The 20,984-nt window shown below is 44.9% G+C and overlaps 1 protein-coding gene across 2 annotated transcripts in view; it reads right to left on the minus strand.

The window, feature by feature from the left end:
- The window catches only part of RBBP8NL (RBBP8 N-terminal like), an 82,311-nt gene that overhangs the window by 41,770 nt on the left and 19,557 nt on the right, over window positions 1-20,984 (minus strand). For both annotated transcript variants that reach the window (XM_077460296.1, XM_077460297.1), the window contains exon 2: window positions 12,096-12,212. In XM_077460296.1, coding sequence (XP_077316422.1) covers window positions 12,096-12,162 — 67 coding nt within the window. In that variant the 5' untranslated portion in view covers window positions 12,163-12,212. The remainder of the gene's footprint in view (window positions 1-12,095; window positions 12,213-20,984) is intronic.

A 20,984-nucleotide genomic window follows, 5' to 3' on the forward strand; every position in this document is an offset into this window, starting at 1 on the left:
ATTAGAGCAACAATGCTAGCACTAGACCTCTTCTGTAAACATGTAACCTGTAAAAAGTTTTAAAGCGTCGCCTATGGAGATTTTTAAGTCCCAAGTTTGGTGTCATTCCATGAGTGTGCACAATTTTAAAACATGACAGGCTTGACAGTATCTATTTACTCAGCGTAAGATCATCTTTCACATTACACAAACAAATTGGGCTAACTTTACTATTTTGTTATTTTTTTAAATCATGAATTGTTGTGCAAATACCATGTGAGATAAAAAGTTGCAATGACTGCCATTTTATTCCCTAGGGTGTCTGCTTAAAAAAAAAAAAAATATATATATATATATATATATATATATATATATATATATATATATATATATATATATAAAATAATGTTTGGGGGTTCTGAGTAATTTTCTAGCAAAAAAATTATTATTTTTACATGTAGGCTAGGGAGTGCCAGAATAGGCCCAGTATGGAAGTGGTTAACCAGGTACCCAAGAAAAAAAACCACAATCATTTTGGCTGGTGCCGCCATACACTGCAATATTTGAGATAATATGCATTGTTCAGACTGCAAGCAAAAATCCCCTGGCACTTTGCTCAAGGTCAGCTATAAACCTAAGACTGCTGGCTGCAAGTTCTGTCCAGATCTCAAATCAATTATACTCCTATGGGTACTACTGTCACTTCCCCATGCACTATAAAGGATTGTTCCCTTTTCTTATGAAAATGGGAAGATCAGATAAATATCTGCAGAGAATCTCGTGCAGAAATTTAAGTAATAACTCTCAAATTATTATAACTGTACAGACTTATAAATAATATTGGCCGCTGTATTTAACGTCAGTTGCTTAGATTGACTCTCTGACTTGATGGTCAGCCCTGTCAAAAGCCAAGAATACTGATAGTACACAACATCTTCAATGCTGTACATAACAGTATTAAAAAAAAATAGCCCAGCAATTGTGTATTCTATCAGAATGTGTTATTTGGCATTGTTATGCACCCCCAGTAGCTGGGGCACAGCATGTGTAAGCCACATTCCTGAGGAATGTGTCCTATCGGACCGTTTTGTCGGATATTCCGACTGTGTGTGGTCTCCATTGGACTGTTTCCGTTGGAATATCCGACGGACCAACTTTTCCAACTTGCCGGTAAAATTTTCCGACAAAATGCTCCGATCGGACATACTCCGATCATGTGTAGCCTACTCAGACGGACAAAGTGCCGCGCATGCTCAGATCAAATTCCTAGACCAAAGCTATTGGCTACTAGCCTGAACGTAGTCCCGTCATAATGAAATAACGTCATCATGTTATGTACAATCGGATTTTCCGACAACTTTGTCCGACCGTGTGTATGCAACATCACTTCCGGACCTCTTCTGGAATTAATCCGTCGGAATTACTCAGATGGATTTGGTTGCCGGAATCTCTGACCGTGTGTACGGGGGCTTACTAGTGTGTGGTCAATAAGGTCAGGCAGTTGACCTGTAACTCTTCATACAAGGAAAGACAGCAAGTTCTTTATAAAGATCACAATCTTACATAAAGGTTTTTCCCTTTAAAGAAAGGGTTTTAATGGAGTTTACTCTTCACAAGAATAGTTTTAAAAAGAATGATCTCTAAAAGCATTGCTTTTCAGATGTCTCTCCTGCCAGGCCACGGATTTCTTACAGTGTCAGGCTAAATGACAACTCAGCCACACCAACACTAAGATGGCTATCAATTTTTTGCAAAGTCCAACCTTGTGCCTACCCATCCATGCCTTCAGCCCTCCTCTGCAAGGGTCCCACCTAATCTTCAGCTCTTAACACAGCAGCTGTTTTGAGGGAACCCTTTAGACAAGTAAGTATCGTGGATGTAACACACCTGCACCCACTACCGCAAGCTCTTTTCCTAGTTCAATATGGACATCCAGATGTTGACCTCCCCAGCACTGGCCTATCAATTTATTTTCCTGTGCTTTGGGATAAGCTGGTGGGAACTACGCTGTTGGTTGTTGGTTTGTGTGTGGGAACACTTGCTTAGGTCATCCAACCCAGTGATTCTCAACCCTGTCCTCAAGTACCCCCAACAGGCCATGTTTGCAGGTTTTCTTTTATCTTGCACAGGTACTTTAAATCAGAGTCAATGGCTTGGTATTTTGAACAGCTATTTTATCTAAGAGAAATTCCCAAAACATGGCCTGTTGGGGGTACTTGAGGACAGGGTTGAGAACCACTGACCCAACCAATGTGACTCTAGTTGTTATCTTTTTTGTAAGGCTGGCCACACACTGCAGAACATTTGCCATTCTTAAACTGTCTTTTCTTCAGGCTGGGAGGAGACCACTAAGAATTAAATTGGGTTCCAGGCAGCCATATTGAGGAGGACAGCATCCCTTAAATCCAAGGAAATTTAGTTGGCCATCTTGACACAGAGGTGCTGCCACCACCGTGAAACATGGTGGTGGCAGCATCATGTTGTGGGGATACTTTTCTTCAGCAGGGACAGGGAAGCTTGTCAGAGTTGATGGGAAGGTGGATGGAGCCAAATGAAGAGCAAACTTAGAAGAACACCTGTTAGAGTCTGCAAAAAACTTTAGACTGGGGAGGAGGTTCAACTTCCAGCAGGACAACGACCCTAAACAAACAGCCAAACCTACAATGGAATGGTTTAGATCAAAGCATATTCATGAGTTAGAGTGGCCCGGTCAAAGCCCAGATCTAAATCCAATTGAGAATCTGTGGCGAGACTTGAAAATTGCTGTGCACAGACGCTCTCCATCCAATCAGACAGAGTTTGAGCTATTGCGCAAAGAATGGGCAAAAATGTCCCTCTCTAGGTGTGCAACGCTGGTAGAGACATCCCCAAAAAGACTTGCAGCTGTAATTGCAGAGAAAGGGGGTTCTGCAAAGTATTGACTCAGGGGGGCGCCATACAAATACATGCCACACTTTTCAGATATTTATTTGTAAAAAATGTTAAAAAACATTTCTCATTTTCCTTCCACTTCACAATTATGTGCCACTTTGTGTTGGTCTATCACATAAAATCGTAATAAAATACAATTACGTTTTTGGTTGTAACATGACAAAATTTGGAAAATTGCAAGGGGTATGAATACTTTTTCAAGGCACTGTATCAGGGTGCCGGTGTTCTGACATATAGCGTCTGGCCATCTAGAAGTGCCCGCCCCATACTGCGCAAGGGCAGCGCTTGCGCAGTATGGAGCAGAAGGAGATTCGGAAAATCTCAGAAGATGAACGGCGCCTGCGCCGTGGGTCGAGGTGCAAGCCCCACCAGCCAAGTGGACATAGGGCTGCACATATTAGAGGGCCCCTTGCGGGCTCCCTTCGCTCGCCACGCTTCGGGCAAGGCCTCGCTGCGCTCGGCTCTTTTTATTCTAACTCTATGTCCACTTGGATGGCGGGGCTAGAACTTGGACTCACGGTGCAGGCGCCGTTCATCTTTGGCTATTTTCGGAATGTGGTTGTCCCATGTACACAGCGGACACTATCCGATGGGGGACATTATGTGATAGGACACCGGCAGGGTCTGCTGGTGGATGAGTATGAGAAATACTGGTGTGGATGCACATCACAGAGTGTCTATTTGTTACTATTTAAATTGCAGTAATTCATATTTTCGACTGATTACGCCCTTTTTTTGAGAATTCACAGTAGATGCTGCTGATTCCCGCAGTTGCTTTTGCATTCCCATAGACTTGTACGAGGAGAGAAGCAATTCTACAGTAAACAATCCCTGTGGACCCAGGCCCTAACTGTTCCATTGCTTACAAATCAACCCTTACAATTCTGGTTTTTATAGTTTTATATAATAAAAGATGTGTGTGTGTGTACAATAAACAATGTTCTTTAGGAAAATGCCCAATGACCAAGGCCAATGATCATTGTGGCACATGAAAAATTCCCTACCATGATTTGGCCAGTCGGTTTTTCTTGCCTTGATATGACACAGAATCATAAACAGCGACTGACTGAGGAGTAGGACAAGTCTGTTCAAGAGCCGTTGTCTTGCGGCCTGTCTGAACGAGACACGAAACAATGCAGTCTTACCACCAGCTCTACTAGTTTAACCAACACAGCCCAATTCACTTGGTCTTTCCCAGGACGTTTTTCTCACGATTCTTTTCAAAGCGTGCCTCGTCCTGTACCTCAGTACATTACACGACAAAGAATAAAGGACCAACAATCCCAAACTGACACTCTATTTTCCACAAATACATTTGTAAAGCTTACCAATATTTTTTTATATTTGCCATGCAGCCTATTATTCTACGTTAGGCCCCTTACATACGGGGGGCTTCGTTGGAGAGAGGAATCTGTCCATTAATCGCTGCCGAGCGGAAGGCTGGTCCATCTCCACAGACCGCCTGTGCATTTACACCCGACCGCCATCTGATCCGATCCACCAGTTCGGGTGTCGGTGGGTGTCAATGGCATAGCTCCCAACTGTCCCTGATATCCACATCATTTTGGTCTGATCTATATAGTTGTATATAAAATGCCCTTTTTATCTTTCAAAAAGTGTTTCCCAGTGCTAAATCTTTCATTTAATTTCTTTGCGTTTGTACATTTTAAAAGCCAATATAAAAGAATAGTAGTAGTAAAAAAAAGTCCTTGTGGATTTAATTAACCTTTTTTTTTTTTTGGGTTAATTCTCTTTTAAGGGGATGTGACAGGGGGCGTGTCCTATGCCTACATACGTTTGTTAGTAGGTGTCCCTCATTCCCATCTCAAAATGTTGGGAGGTATGGTTAACGGACACAAGTCCGTTGATGCCCGCCGCTCCATATAGACTGGAGCGTCCAATCGGGTCCACCAGAAAAACTGACAGGCGGACCTGATTGGTTCTCTAATGTGAAGGAGTCTTAGCTGTCAGTTACAGTAAGTATAATATACTCAGTGGGCAAATAATTTGAGTTAGTCCCCATTCACACCCGAGCGTTTTGTAGCTCGAAGCCTGAAGCTACAGAACGCTGGAGGGGAAAAAATCTATTATTCTCAATGGAGATGGTTTACATCTCCACTCCAAGTCGCCTGAAGCCGAACGGCTGAAGCTCCAACAAGTTCTGGACCCTTTTGTGTCGCTCAAATTGGGCAGATTTGGGCGTTTTTATTTTTTTTACATTGGTGATCTTTTGCCCTGCACAAAATCGTTGCAAAACACCATAAAAAACGCTGCAAAATCACAGTAAAAACGCTGCAAAATTGCGGTAAATTTGTGGGATTTTCTGCCTGAAAACACTATGCTCAGGTGTGAATGGGACCTTATTGTTGCAGTGTTTACCTGTGCTTTGCCCAGTGTGACTTATATAGGGCTGAGGACTCTCTCCCCACCACCATGTGACAACGATGAGCATCTGAGCAGCCAATCATGGTGTGCTAGCACTGTCATGTGAGAAGAAATGGAATGAGTCACATGCTTCTTCACACATGGAGCGGTTGAATAAAGCGGTGGGGAAAAGAAAAGAATGAAAAGGTGAGCAAAAGCAGCTGCTTTGCTCTATAAAAAACGTTAAAATCATATTTTTTATATGACTTTCAAACACCAAATAAAGTTGTTATTTGTTCGTGACAAAAAAATATATAATTATTAAGGTTTTTTTTTTTGACAATTGCTGTTTGCATTCAGGTTTACGTTTACAGTTGTAATCTGCTTGCATTAAAGCGTAACTCTGCTTTTGTTGAGAAAAAAAAATTCCCTCCCCGGGTGAACTATGTACATTGCAAGGATTATAACAACCTTTGTTGCAGATTCCTACCTGAAGAAATCCCTGTGTGTTTGTCTGTGCCTCTTGGCTCAGTGGGTCTAATGGGAGTGGTTTCATAATTATCAGTCAGCTGTGGCAGCTGCAGGGCTCTATTGAGGAAATTTGCTGAGCCTGCATCTCTTTAGACATGTTCCTATTGAAAGTATCTCTACAAAGATGACATTTTTGTTGCAAGGGATGCCTGAAATCTGACTTGTATCTTAGGCAGACTTCTGGGAAAATCAGTGAGCCAATCACACAAGCAGGAAATGATGTTTCTGGGGAGTGGTCAGTACACGTTCTGTGTACAGAACACCTCCAGGTTGCCATATTGCATTGCATTTATAGAAAATTACAGGGGCTGCAGATTAAAAAGGTCATTTTTAATAGTATTCAATTACAATATGACTTGCTATTATTCTTTGCTATTTTTTCCCCACAAAAGTGGAGTTTCCCTTTAACAGTTTGAGATGCCTCTGAGATAATTCGCAGGTGAATTTAACCTGCAATTTACCTTCAAAGAGGCATCTACCTACTTCATGCTTTTGCTTTCCCATTGACTTGTGTTGGAAAAAATCCAGCTTTAAGATGAGCAAAATCCCATAGACAAAGACCCTAAATGGATTTCTTTTAACACAGTTGGTATAATCAACGGAACTGAACTTTAACCACCTGACATCCGCACTATGGCCGAATGACGGCCACAGTGCGGATGTGAATTTCCAGGAGGCTGTCATAGGGCGGCCTCCCCTGTGCGCGCTCCCTACACGGGCCCTGCAGGGCAGGCACGGAGCACGTGGTGATAGCCAAGACCGATCTGAGCCCCTTACCATATGATCAGCTGTCAGCCAATGACAGCTGATCACATGATCAAAAAAAAAGCTCGGTGATCAACGAAGGAGAAAAAAAAAAGCCGATCACCGGCTCACCTTAAAGAGACATCTGTCCCGAAACGGAAGAGGCAATTACGCCTCATAATTGTAACATAAAAGTGCCCACAAGTGCCACCTATCAATGCCCACAATTGCCACCTATCTATCCCTACAAGTGGCACCTATCAATGCCAACCAGTGGTGCCAATCAGTGCCACCTAAAAGTGCTGCCTATCAGTGTAACCGATCAGTGCCCATCACTGCCACCCATCAGTGCCCATCACTGCCGCCTCATCAGCGTACATCAATGACGGACAAAAATTACCCGGTTTAAAATTTTATAACAAAATAAAAAAAATGTAAAAAAAAAAAATTCGGTCTTTTTACATTTTTTTAACAAAAAATAAAAAACGCATAGGTGATCAATAGGGATGAGCTTCGAGTTCGAGTCGAACTCATGTTCTACTCGAACATTGCCTGTTCGCCTGTTCAGCGAACAGTGAACAATTTGGGCTGTTCGCCGCAAATTCGAAAAGTCGGAACACCCTATACAAGTCTATGGGAGAAATCTAAAGTGCTCATTTTAAAGGGTAATATGCAGGTTACTGTCCTAAAAAAGTGTTTGGGGACCCGGGTCCTGCCCCAGGGGACATGGATCAATGCAAAAAAAAGTTTTAAAAACGGCAGTTTTTTCAGGAGCAGTGATTTTAATAATGATTAAAGTGAAACAATAAAAGTGTAATATTCCTTTAAATTTCGTAGCTGGGGGGTATCTATAGTATGCCTGTGAAGGGGCGCATGTTTCTGGTGCTTAGAACTGTCCCTGCACAAAGTGTCATTTGTGCAGGAAAAAAAGTCTTTTAAAATCACTTGCGGCTAAATTGTCGGGTCCCGTAATACAGAGAACATTCAATGAGTGTTCTCTGCATTAGCCGACAATTCATTCATTCACTGATAAAAAATAAATAAAAAAAAAGCGTGGGGGTTCCCCTAAATTCAATTACCAGGCCCTTCAGGTCTGACATGGATATTAAGGGGAACCCCGTGTCAAATTAAAAAAAAAAATTGACGTGGGGGTCCCCCTAAAAATCCATATCAGACCCTTTATCCGAGCACGCAACCTGGCAGGCCGCAGGAAAAGAGGAGGGGACGAGAGAGCGGCCCCCCTCCCTCCTGAACCGTACCAGGCCACATACCCTCAACATTGGGAGGATGCTTTGGGGGTCTGTGACCCCTCAAAGCACCTTGTCCCCATGTTGATGAAGACAAGGGCCTCATCCTCACAACCCTGGCCGTTGGTTGTGAGGGTCTGCGGGCGGGGGGCTTATCAGAATCTGGAAGCCCCCTTTAACAAGGGGACCCCCAGATCCCGCCCCCCCCTGTTTGAAATGGTAAGGGGGTACAAAAGTACCCCTACCATTTCACAAAGAAAGTGTCAAAATGGTTAAATAAGACAAACACACTTTTGAAAAATTCCTTTATTAAAAAAAAAAAAAATAAAAAAAAAGATTCCAGCCGTGCTAATCCACTCTTGCTATCCAGCGACGGGTCTCCGGGGTCCAGCGATGGATGATCATATCCAGCGACGGGGATCTCTCAGTCCAGCGCTGTCCATACATCCTTCTTCTGTCTCCACTCCGGAGACACTGCAGAGATCCCAGCGCTGACGTTTCTTATATTAGGAGGGCGGGGCCATCCGTCACCTGACCCCGCCCCTCTGACGCTGGAGAGGGAAGCCAGGGGTTCCCCAGTGACGTGTGGGTGACCCCGCCCCCTCTGATGTAACGCAGGTTTCCGTTACATCAGAGGGGGGCGGGGTCACCCACACGTCACTGGGGAACCCCTGGCTTCCCTCTCCAGCGTCAGAGGGGCGGGGTCAGGTGGCGGGTGGCCCCGCCCTCCTAATATAAGAAACGTCAGCGCTGGGATCTCTGCAGTGTCTCCGGAGTGGAGGCAGAAGAAGGATGTATGGACAGCGCTGGACTGAGAGATCCCCCGTCGCTGGATATGATCATCCATCACTGGACCCCGGAGACCCGTCGCTGGATAGCAAGAGTGGATTAGCACCGCTGGAATCTTTTTTTTATTTTTTTTATTTTTAATAAAGGAATTTTTCAAAAGTGTGTTTGTCTTATTTAACCATTTTGACACTTTCTTTGTGAAATGGTAGGGGTACTTTTGTACCCCCTTACCATTTCAAACAGGGGGGGCTGGGATCTGGGGGTCCCCTTGTTAAAGGGGGCTTCCAGATTCTGATAAGCCCCCCGCCCGCAGACCCTCACAACCAACGGCCAGGGTTGTGAGGATGAGGCCCTTGTCCTTATCAACATGGGGACAAGGTGCTTTGAGGGGTCACAGACCCCCAAAGCATCCTCCCAATGTTGAGGGTATGTGGCCTGGTACGGTTCAGGAGGGAGGGGGGCCGCTCTCTCGTCCCCCCCTCTTTTCCTGCGGCCTGCCAGGTTGCGTGCTCGGATAAAGGGTCTGATATGGATTTTTAGGGGGACCCCCACGTCAATTTTTTTTTATTTGATGCGGGGTTCCCCTTAAAATCCATATCAGACCTGAAGGGTCTGGTTATGGATATTTAGGGGGACCCCCACGTCAATTTTTTTTTTTAATTTGACACAGGGTTCCCCTTAATATCCATGTCAGACCTGAAGGGCCTGGTAATTGAATTTAGGGGAACCCCCACGCTTTTTATTTTTTTATTTTTTTATCAATGAATGAATGAATTGTCGGCTAATGCAGAGAACACTCATTGAATGTTCTCTGTATTACAGGACCCGACAATAGCCGCAAGTGATTTTAAAAGACTTTTTTTCCTGCACAAATGACACTTTGTGCAGGGACAGTTCTAAGCCCCAGAAACATGCGCCCCTTCACAGGCATACTATAGATACCCCCCAGCTACGAAATTTAAAGGAATATTACACTTTTATTGTTTCACTTTAATCATTATTAAAATCACAGCTCCTGAAAAAACGGCCGTTTTTAAAACTTTTTTTTGCATTGATCCATGTCCCCTGGGGCAGGACCCGGGTCCCCAAACACTTTTTAGGACAGTAACCTGCATATAACCCTTTAAAATGAGCACTTTAGATTGTGAACGTTCGAGTCCCATAGACTTTAATAGGGTTCTAAAGTTCACACGAAGTTTAGGTCTGTTCGCAGGTTCTGGTGCGAACCGAACAGGGGGGTGTTCGGCTCATCCCTAGTGATCAAATACAACCAAAAGAAATCTCTATTTGGGGGGGAAAAAAATTATAAAAATTGAATTTGCTTACAGTGACGTATGACCGCGCAATTGTCATTCAAAGTGCATCAGCGCTGAAAGCTGAAAATTGGTCTGGATAAGAGGGGGGTTTAAGTGCCCAGTAAGCAAGTGGTTAAAAGGGGAGAGGAAGGGCTAACACAAGGAGCCGGTCAGGCAATGCTGTGCTGCAAAGTTCGGTCAGTCTAATGCCGCATACACACAATCGTATTTTACTACATACACGTTGGATGTTAGGCTGTTGGCGTAAAGTCCAACTGTGTGTATACTCCATTGGACATTTGTTGGCAGAAATGTTGGCTAGCATGTTCTCAAATTTTCAACAAATGTGTGTTGTCTGACTTTCCGATCATGTGTACACAAGTCCGTCGGACAAAAGTCTAAAGTACAAAAACGCATGCTCGGAATCAATGCCCACCAAACACATTAGCAGAAGGAGCCCAAAGGGTGGTGCATGACTATTGAACTTTCTTTTTATGGGCTTACCATACATCTTGGCCAATATTTGTGTGACCGTGTGTATGCAAGACAAGTTGGAGCCAACAACCTTCCAACAAAAATCCATGGTTTTGTTGTCGGAAAGAACGATCGTGTGTACGGGGCATAAGGGTCCATTCATATGGGGCGCTTTACTGCAGACCCCGTGCAGGTCTATATTTTCCCGGTATGGGGTCTCACAGGTGGTGTGTGTATCCCCAAGCCAGCATCCCAAGCAGTTCTATTGGGACACGTGACAGCATGGGCACCGCTGCTGTGTCCTAATATTACATGTGGGTGAGTGTGGGTCCCGCACTCACCTAGATGTCATATTAGGTCTCAGTGGCTGTGTCTGTATCACCAAGTATACCAATAAAAATGAATAGGATGCTGGCACAGGGTTGCATGCTAGGAAAACGTTAACCTGCAGTAAAGCACCCAGTGTGAATGAACCCTAATGCCCCATACACACGGTCGGACATTCCGACCACAAAATCTGTCAGATTTTTTCTGACGGATTTTGCCCGAAACTTGTCTTGCATACACACGGTCGCACAAAGTTGTCGGAAAATCCGATCATTCTGAAACGAGGTGATGTACAAAATGTACGACGGGACTACGTAGAGGCCAGTAGCCAATAGCTTTCGTCTCCAAATTTTTTCTGAGCATGCGTGGCACTTTGTGCGTCGGACTTCTCTACACACGATCGGAAAAAGTCCAATTGGATTTTGTTGTTGGAAAATTTTAGATCCACCTCTCAAACTTTTTCCGTCGGATATTCCGACAGAAAAAGTCTGTCATGCCCCATACACACGGTCGGACATTCCGACCACAAAATCCTTCGGATTCTGTCCGATGGATTTTGCCTGAAACTTGTCTTGCATACACACGGTCGCACAAAGTTGTCGGAAAATCCGATCGTTCGGAACGAGGTGACGTACAAAACGTACGATGGGACTACGTAGAGGCCAGTGACCAATAGCTTTCGTCTCCAATTATTTTCTGAGCATGCGTGGCACTTTGTGCGTCGGAATTCTCTACACACGATCGGAAAAAGTCTGTTCGGATTTTGTTGTTGGAAAATTTTAGATTCAGCTCTCAAACTTTTTCTGTTGGAAATTCAGACAGAAAAGGTCTGATAAAGTCTACACACGATCAGATTTTGCGACAACATAATCCGATCTGACTTTTTCTGTCGGAATTTCCGACCGTGTGTATGGGGCATAACACTGGAAACTTGCTGACAGAAGGAGAGAGCAGAGTGTGCTTCTTCTAGGTTCAGCCAAGGAGGTTAAATAACCATTTGTACTGCTATGTACCTATGTAGGTGTGCCACCTGGATCACAAAATTGGATGAACTCAATTAAAAATCCTTCAGCAGGTTGCACAATTCATATATATGTTATTATTATTATTATTATACACGATTTATATAGCACCAACAGTTTATGCAGCGCTTTACAATGAAGGGGTACAGTTCAATACAAAAGGTACGGGAGGGCCCGGCTCGTAGAGCTTACATTCTAAAGGGAGGGGGGTGGTGGTACGAAAGGTAATAGCTGCAGAGAATGATTTGATGGGGGTGTATTTGGGGATTCAAAAAGCAGTATGGGAACGGTCAGTATGGCAGCCCCGGACCACCAATAGCCAGCACTGGCAATTCCAGTATTTCACTACAACAGGAAGTGGATGATTAAATCAGCAAGAAGTAACACCTTACCTAGCACCTCCTTGTCATGGATGTCCTTCAGTTTGTGGAGAGCTTCGCTAAAGTTCTCATTTGCCATGTTGTCGTCAGCAGTAGCCAATGTCTGTAGCAATCATTTACTTGTTGTCCCTGGAAAAAATTAAATAAATTCTCAGAGTGGTATTTTTTTTAATTATTATTTTTATTTAGTTTTAGCAATAAAAGATATAAAACGGTGACTGCATATAGAAAATGACAACACAGTGACAAGCAGTGGTGGTAAGAAACAAAAAAGAAAAAAAAAGCAGTATACAAAACAATAGTGCCTGTGACTAATAGGATACTCCACACACTAAGGAGAATCCAGGGTGTAGAAGACAGAGGTAGTATGATGGTACACCACACACTACAATGAAGGATGAAAAGCATAAATAGTACATTTGAATAATATAGATTAGGGGTCTGTAAAATTTCTGAACTAAGGGCCTGTTTACTGTCCTTGAAGTGTTAGGGGGACCAGACTGTGGCCAGTGTGTTTACAAAATGCCCTGGTGTCATCGAGAGTAAACAGTACCCCATTATTGGTTTTAGTTAAAGGAATAGTGCCCCATAATTGGTTTTAGTTGAAAGAATACTGCCCTATTGTTAGTATCAGTGGGAGGGATGGTGCCCCATCATTGGTGTCTGTGAGAGGATGGGTGCCCCATCATTGGTGTCTGTGAGAGGAATGGTGCCCCCTCATTGGTGTCTGTGGGAGTAACAGTGCCACATCATTGGTTTTCTGTGGGAGGAATGGTGCCCCATCATTGTTTTTCTGTGGGAGCAATGATGCCCAATCATTGATGCCTGTGGGAGGAATGGTGCTCCATCATTGGTGTCTGTAGGAGAAATCGTGCCCCATTATTAGTGTCTATGAGAGGAATGAAGCCCATGATTGGTGTCTGTAGGAGAAATCGTGCCCCATTATTAGTGTCTATTAGAGGAATGAAGCCCATCATTGGTGTCTGTAGGAGGAATGGTGCCCCATCTTTGGTGTCTGTAGGAGAAATTTAGCCCCATCATTGGTGTCTGTGGGAGGAACAATTCCCATAATTGGTGTCAATAGGAGGAATGGTGCTCCATCATTGGTGTCTGTGGGAGGAATAACGCCCCATTTGGTGTCTGTGGGAGGAATGGTGCACCATCATTGGTGTCTGTGGAAGGAATGGTGTCCCACCATTGGTGTCTCTGGGAGAAAACGTGCCCCATCATTGGTGTCAGTGCATGGCATGGTCCCCCGTCATTGTTGTCAGTGCATGGCATGGTGCCCCAAGGGCCAGATAAAGGCTAACCAAAGGGCCACCATTTGGAGACCACTGACCACTAATCTAGATAGTCACAGAATAGCGCATAGCGGAGTTCATGTAAATCAGGGGTGTCCAAACTTTTTTCAAAGTGGGCCGGATTTGATGAAGTGAACATGCCTGAGGGCCGACCATTTTGCCTGACATTCTTTGAACCATTGAAAATTCGGTCTAAGTGTGTCCATCCGAGCACTAATACACTGCCCAACAAGAATTCTCTTGCCTTTGTCGCACTCGTTCCCAACACATAGACGAATGCTCTGCACTTTAGGGGGCACCGTTAATTCTTAATGGTACCCCACACATTGGAAAATGTAGGGTGCTTTTGGTGCAGTGCAATAAAAAAAAAAAAAGCTCGGGAACTTCTTTCCCAGCATTTTTGTGAGTAGGAAAGTCCATTGAAATTAATGGGCTGCCCTACAAACAGTACACAGCCACACAGATGTTGCATTTACGGGCTTAAAACAGGTGGTGAGGAGGCAACATAATGCCTCTTTACCGCCATTCAAATGCCTCTGAAAAGAGATCTGTGCATGGGTTGCTTTTCAGAGGAGCAGCAGTCCTGGCTAATATCACACACAAGCCCTACAAAAGCAGTTTTGATGGTATAAGAATGGGGGGAGGGGGGTCCGGATTAAAAGTAACATACACACAGACACAAGCACACAAATGCAGGCACATATACAGACAAATGCACGCCGCACACACATACAGACATATATGCACACACATACAGACATACATACAGACACATGTGCACACACACATACACACACACATACAGACATACATACACATACTTACAGACACATACAGAAATACATACAGACACACATGCACACACATACAGAAATACAGACACATGTGCACACACACGTACATACAGACATATATACAGACACACACATACACACAGAGACATACATACATACATACATAAATGCACACACATACAGACATACATACAGACACATGTGCACACACACATACATACAGACACATGTGCACACACACATACAGACACATGTGCACATACACACACACATACAGACATACATGCACACAAATACAGACACATGCATACACATACATACACACACATGAATAAAGGCCTTTTTAACACTAATCTAGCTTGTAGTACAGTACCTTTGCAGCTTCCTCATTCGGCCGGGTACTGCACTGTAGGGGGAAGCAGAGAGCACAGCACAATCCTCTGCACTTTACTTTCACTTTTGAAGCTCACAGAGCTTCTCACAGTGCCGGGGATCGGCTGATCTGACAGCCCTGATCCCGCAGCACAATAAATTGAGAAAGACCAGGCGGGCCGTTCAAAACCGGACCGCGGGCCGCAATTGGCCCGCGGGCCGGACTTTGGACATGCCTGATGTAAATGAACAATAAACCACAGAGATTATGGGGAGAACATGGTTAGGCTTTATGTACACTAGCCCACATTTACCATGGCTGTGGGAAAACGAAAAATGCTGCAAAATCGGAGAAAAAACGTGTATGTAACAATTTTGCCGCGGGCAGTCAAAACATTCCTATCCTGAACTCGATTCTTCCGTGTTCAGGAGAGGAAGGTTGAAGCTCACATAAATCCAGCAGCTCCTAAACTCTGCTAATTGTCTATGTGTACATTGACACATAAGCTTTTATGGGGTTGAGTTTAGGAGCTTTGGCAAAAAAACACCAAAAATCCTAAACTCAGGTTTAGGGGCTGCCAGTGTAGGGTAGTGTGCATGAAGCCTTAATCGGGGAGGAAACGCAACCCACCCTCCCCACACCTTATCAAACTTATGGGGTGCACCTCTATTCAAGTAAGTTGCCTTAGCTAAGCGAAGGGCCCTGTTGACCAACACCTTCCAAGCCGCTAATATTGGAGCTGCAGCCTTTTTCCATGACAGGATAATAAGTTCCCTTGCATTAGAGTGGTCATTTTTTTACCATGGGACCTTTGATGTGGAAAGCAAATAAAAATGGATTGGCATAGTTACCCTATCAGCACTGGAATTGTCAGTTCTGTGCTGACATCTAACAGTGTCAAGCATTGGGCGTACGCAGACGTTTTTTTTTCGGGGGGGGGGGGGCATATGTTTAAGAAAACCCATGCTCCGCCCCTTTTCGATAATGTAATGAAGGGTAAGGGGCTTAGTCATTTTCACATAAAGCGGAGGCATGTGCCCATTATATGCAGCCTTACTGTGCCCATTAATTGCAGCCTCATTGTGCTCATCAAATGTGGCTTGTGTGTATATATATGGGGTGGATGGTATTAGTATATGCAGGAAGGAAGGTGTGTGTGTGTATTTAGCTGTACACAGGACATATGATGTATATCTGCAGTCAGTGATGATGGAGGAAGGTCTCTATATACAGGAAGGAAGGTGGGTATATAGGTACTGTATATACAGCTAGCTGTATATCGAGACCTTCCTCCATCATCATTGACTGTAGATATACATCATCTGTCCTGTATACAGCTATAGAGACAGGGCAGATGATGTATATCTGCAGTCAGCGATGATGGAGGAATACAGGAAGGAGGATGGGTGTATATAGCTGTATACAGGACAGGACAGATGATATGATCTTTCCCAAATCTGGCACCCCCTTCACTGATCACACCTGTATTCACTCAGCTGCCCCCCTCATCTGTATATATGTCAGGCCCCCCACACACACAGCTCGGCGCCCCCTGTACACAAACAACCTCCTCCCTTCACTTGCACTCCCAGACCCCACTTGTAAGGTGGTCTTCCCCCTCCCATGTCCCTGTGAAAATACAACAGGCAGCAAAGCGAACAGGAGGGGCACACATACAGGAAGCAGCCAGAGGTGGCAGTAAAGAGCTCTGGAAGCTCAATGACACAGATCTGCAGCAGCTGCGGAGCCGACTCGCCCAAACACAGAGCGCCAGCACAGCTACAGATGCAGCTGAGGCAGACCCTTTGCGATTCCGGGGGGGGGGGGGGGTCACTTGCCCCCCCTTGCACCTGCTTGCGGACGCCCATTGTGTCAACATAAGTGCACTAAAAAGGTATATTCATCAGCTTACAGCAGGGGAGGAGTAGACATATCATCTGTGTAAATTGTGCAGCTATAAAGGGGCCCTCTGGGACTGAGGGACCCATTTATGGTAGATGTGAATCAGATGGGTGCATGTAGACCTGTATACCTGAACTTGGCTCAATCAAATTAGAAATTGATATAAAAAAATTTTAAAAATTACTTTTTTTTTTTTTTTTTTTACTTGCCCAGTGGTTAGATGGGGAGTCCAAAACTGGCCTTTGCTGGCCTTTTAAAGACAGTTAGCTACAGTTCTGCAGCTTTGTCTGAGTGGGGTCATCACACGACTAATTTGTTTATCATTTTCAATAATTTTTAACATTTTATACCCAGAAGGAAAATCTCCGTTGCATTGTGCTTGTGTGCAGCTGACAACGGAATGCCGCGTACTAAGATAAATGACACGAATGGCAGCTTGAAAATCATATATTGATTTATACTGCTGGCCTGCTCCTATTTAGCTCATGTGCAAGTGTAGGCCCCGCCATCTATAAAAGTGGGAGATGTTCTGGGTGAATGGGCAGGGTCGGCAGCAGTACAAGCTGGGATCTTAGGTTGTAGGGTGTGTTTAACTGACAGTTTTGGAGCTGTATGAAAAACGCGTGTTCCTTGACCAATTATACAGAAAACTTGTTATTTCAGTTCATGTTGACTGTCTGGTTGAACTTGTGAGCACCGTCTTTTAACTCCACCTCATTATAACAAACATGCTTAAAATGTCAGCCTGTACTTATTCACAGTGTCTGTCAGTGGCGGCCCATCCAAAAGGGGCCCAGGGGCACCACCCCTCCCTATCCATGCATCCGGCCCCCTAATCTACATGAGGGCCCCAGACGCATGGATTTTTTTGTTTTGAAGCACGTGATTAGAGCCAGAGGCTCTCATAGGCTTCAAAAAAGGGTGAGCTCGGGACGCAGTGAGCACACCCACTTCTGTGACAATAGATATTTTGTCACACTGATTCTCCTCCCGGCCAATTAGGAAACGGGTCATGAGACCTGTCACCCAATTGGCCAAAAGGAGAGGAGATCCAATTGGCTGCCTAGGAGGAAGAGGGAGGAGACGTACAGCGCACGGAGGAGAGGAGGGAGGAGACGCACGGCGTGATGCAGCAGGGTAGGAGGAGATGCTGGGAAGCCGCCCCCACCCCAGATGGGGTAAGCGAGCGGTGCGGGCCAGGTGGCCTATCAACCAACCAGGGGTGGTGTCTGTCTGTGGGTGCATTGTTTTCTGCCCCCCCCCCAAAATATACCACCAGCTGCCATTGATGTCTATTACAGAAACTTTTTTAGTGCTTTTATCCTTGAATCAATGAATCCGCTGTGTGGTGTTAAACTTGCCAATAGCAATGTGTTGACGATTATCCAACATGGTAGACTTGGCCAAAATTACTGTCTATGTGGTCAGTTACATGCCTATCTGCTTTTGGGGGTAACATCAACCAGCAATTCATTTGTGGCTTGAAACAACACTCGACTAATAGGGACATATGTATTTTCTGGTAAAGTAGCCTCATCCAACATGTTCAATAAACATATCCATGGATCTTCTGCTAAAGTGACCTGAAAAAAGGATCTTATAGTAGTCAGAACCCCCTGCCAGTATCTATGAAGTTTTGGACATCTTCACATCATGTGGATCAAAGTGGTAGGGGCACTGTTACATTTAGGACAATAGGGATTCTCTCTATGATGCCAGGCAAATCGTTTTTTTTTTCTGGAGATGTTTAGGTGCGCATTGTGTTTCATGTAGATCATCCCTCGATAGACATTCTATCCAATATTTGTTTTAACATATTAATTGTCCAATAATATCTCCTCCTTGAAAGGTCTCTGGCATTTGCATGGACACAATAAACACCAAAACAAAGGTCCACGCTTCACAATCGGCAGATTTGCGCCATGTTTTCACACATGGAATGAGCATTCATTTCCTAAAGCCCCTCTGTCAAAACTGTGCCAAACTTTTTTCTTCCACCAAAATGAATGGCCAGGGTTGCATACATAGCTAAGTGTGGTGACTAATGTTGCCCCGAGATATCTGGGCAGTGAAGGGACACACCTAACAAAGCATGCATGAGAGTAGGGAGTGCTTGGTATTGGTCACAGACATTAACAGTTTTTCATGCATTTCCATGGTTTGCTCACTTGTTAAACTTCACAGAGTCTGATCACACCGGTTGCAGAATTGAGGTAGTGTATGAACACCCCACAGTTGGCTACGTAGGCACATTTTTAAGTTGCATACAAGAACTATACTTAAATAAGTGCCATGTCAGTGCCCGTACACATTTATGTCTGACTTGGCTCTGGCTTCATGCCTATTCTGGGTCAGAGTACGTTATAAAGCAAGGGTGAAGATGACAGCCCCGGGGTGCTTTTGACAACTTCTAGTGAGGTCTTTGACTTAAAGAGGAGGGCCGGTTTAAAAAAAAAATTTAAATTAAAAGTCAGCAGCTGCAAACACTGTAGCTGCTGACTTAATAAGCACACTTACCTCGGGTCCCGGTGCCGCCATTTTGGCTAAGGGAAACAGGCAGTGGAGCCTTGCAGCTTCACTGCCCGTTTCCTACTGCGCATGCGCGAGTCACGCAGCGCTTTGTGAATGGGGCGCCCTGTGTTCTGGGACACACAGTTCCCAAAACACAGCGCGACCCATTACCCAGAAGACGCCGCACGGAGGAGAGAAGAAAGAAGATCCCCGCGGAGGAGGAAGAGGCAGATTAGGATGATGTGCCTAGCAACAGGCATTTCTGGTAAATTAAAAAAAAAATGTTTTCTTCGTTTTTTTTTTTTCTGATTTTTTTCTAATTTTTTATGTATTTTTTTTTTTCAGGGTGGCCCTCCACTTTAAAGCATAAGATTGACTTGGGAGCTCTGAACACTAGTCTGTGCTTCAGTGCAGAAGATCAAAAGTGGCTTGGCTTGATCAAATGTAATGTAGCGCTTGCTTGCTACTAGTAACTAACATCCACCATGTCACCCTGCTGCCAGACCTCCATCTATCCCTTCTGAGACAATGAACAGTCATTTTGCATTGTTTTTGTTTATTGGGGAATATAACTTGGTTGGGGGAAAGGAAATATGGGATGCCCACGGAACAATTGCTTTGCCATCATATTTAAGAATTAGAACAAAAGGTTGAGCCGTGAAGTACTGATGTACACATAATATCTACAGGGGCTTCCCCTGCATAACACCATGCAGACTATTTATTCTCCTCTGTGTATCTCCTGCAGACTGTTGCTCTGAGGACTTCCACCCTCCTGAACAAACTTCCACTGTAGATCATTACTCTTCCTGTCACATCATCCTCTTTTGTCAAAAGAGACCACTCTGAACAGTCTCAGTTGCTGGCTAGAATTGGTTGCACTGCTACTAGGCCAGAGGTCTGTAGCACCTCTCCCCGGTGGCCTAGTAATTTAGTAGCATGTGCTGATTGGTGGACTACTGCTCTCAGCTAGTCCGGCCTGCAAATCCTGCATCCTCAGGCCGCAGAGATTTGACACTCCCCCCACAGTGTCTCCTCTGGCCTCGCACCCCGCTCCCCTGGCATGCCTCACCCAGAACTCCACTGTGGCCCACTCACCGACCTTCTCCTGCCCCGAGTCCATGATGGAGAATTTTAACTGGACATATGTTCCGGCAGCTTCTCCAGCCCCCCTGTTCAAGAACATTTCATCCATGACTCCCAGCTCTCCTGGGCTCCTTTGCTAGGCCTTACACCCCCCCCCCCCCAGATGGGGATGGGGCCCCTGCTGCTGCCTAGTACTCTATTCTCCACGTCTCCCGGCCGACTACTTCCCCCCCAGTGGGCTGTTACCCCAGCTTATATGGGAGGCCTGCCCCCTGCTAATTCCAGTTGGGGATTGGTCAGAGCTCCTCATATGAGCTGCCTGCCACACCAGTCCTAGGCCCTGCCCCTCTTCCAGATCAATCTTCCTGGAAGCAGAAGAGGAGCCTTATGCCGCGTACACACGACTGGACTTTCCGGCAGACTAGGTCCGAAGGGATTAGTCCGTTGGACATTACGATCATGTGTGGGCTAGTCCAATCGTTTAAAAAAAAAAAAAAAATCAGACGGACCTAGAAATAGAACATCTATCCGACGGGCTCAATTTTGACGGACTAAAATTTCGAAAAGCGTTCGTCTGTGTTCTGGTCCGATGGACAAAATACGACGCAAGGGAAGCTACTGGCTACTGACTATTGTTTAGTCCCATTTACGTCATCACGTTCAAAACGAACTGACTTTTGAATGGACTTAGTTCATCCGTGTGCGGCCAAGTCCGTTCGTTCAGAAAGTCTGTTGGAACTCCGCCGATAGTCCATCGGATTAGACCGTCGGACCTAGTCTCCCGGAAAGTCCAGTCATGTGTACGCGGCATTAGAATTAAAGCACAGGTGGTCACACCCACTGCTGCACTAACCACTCCCTGCTCCCCAGATCAAAAAGCCTGAAGCATAGGCCTGCCCAAATTTACCTGCACTGACAGTTTCGCTTACAAAAT

Source organism: Lithobates pipiens, unplaced genomic scaffold (assembly GCF_037356315.1).
Source record: "Lithobates pipiens isolate NorthernLeopardFrog02 unplaced genomic scaffold, aLitPip1_a1.2 Scaffold_28, whole genome shotgun sequence".
Classification (NCBI taxonomy): Eukaryota; Metazoa; Chordata; class Amphibia; order Anura; family Ranidae; genus Lithobates; species Lithobates pipiens.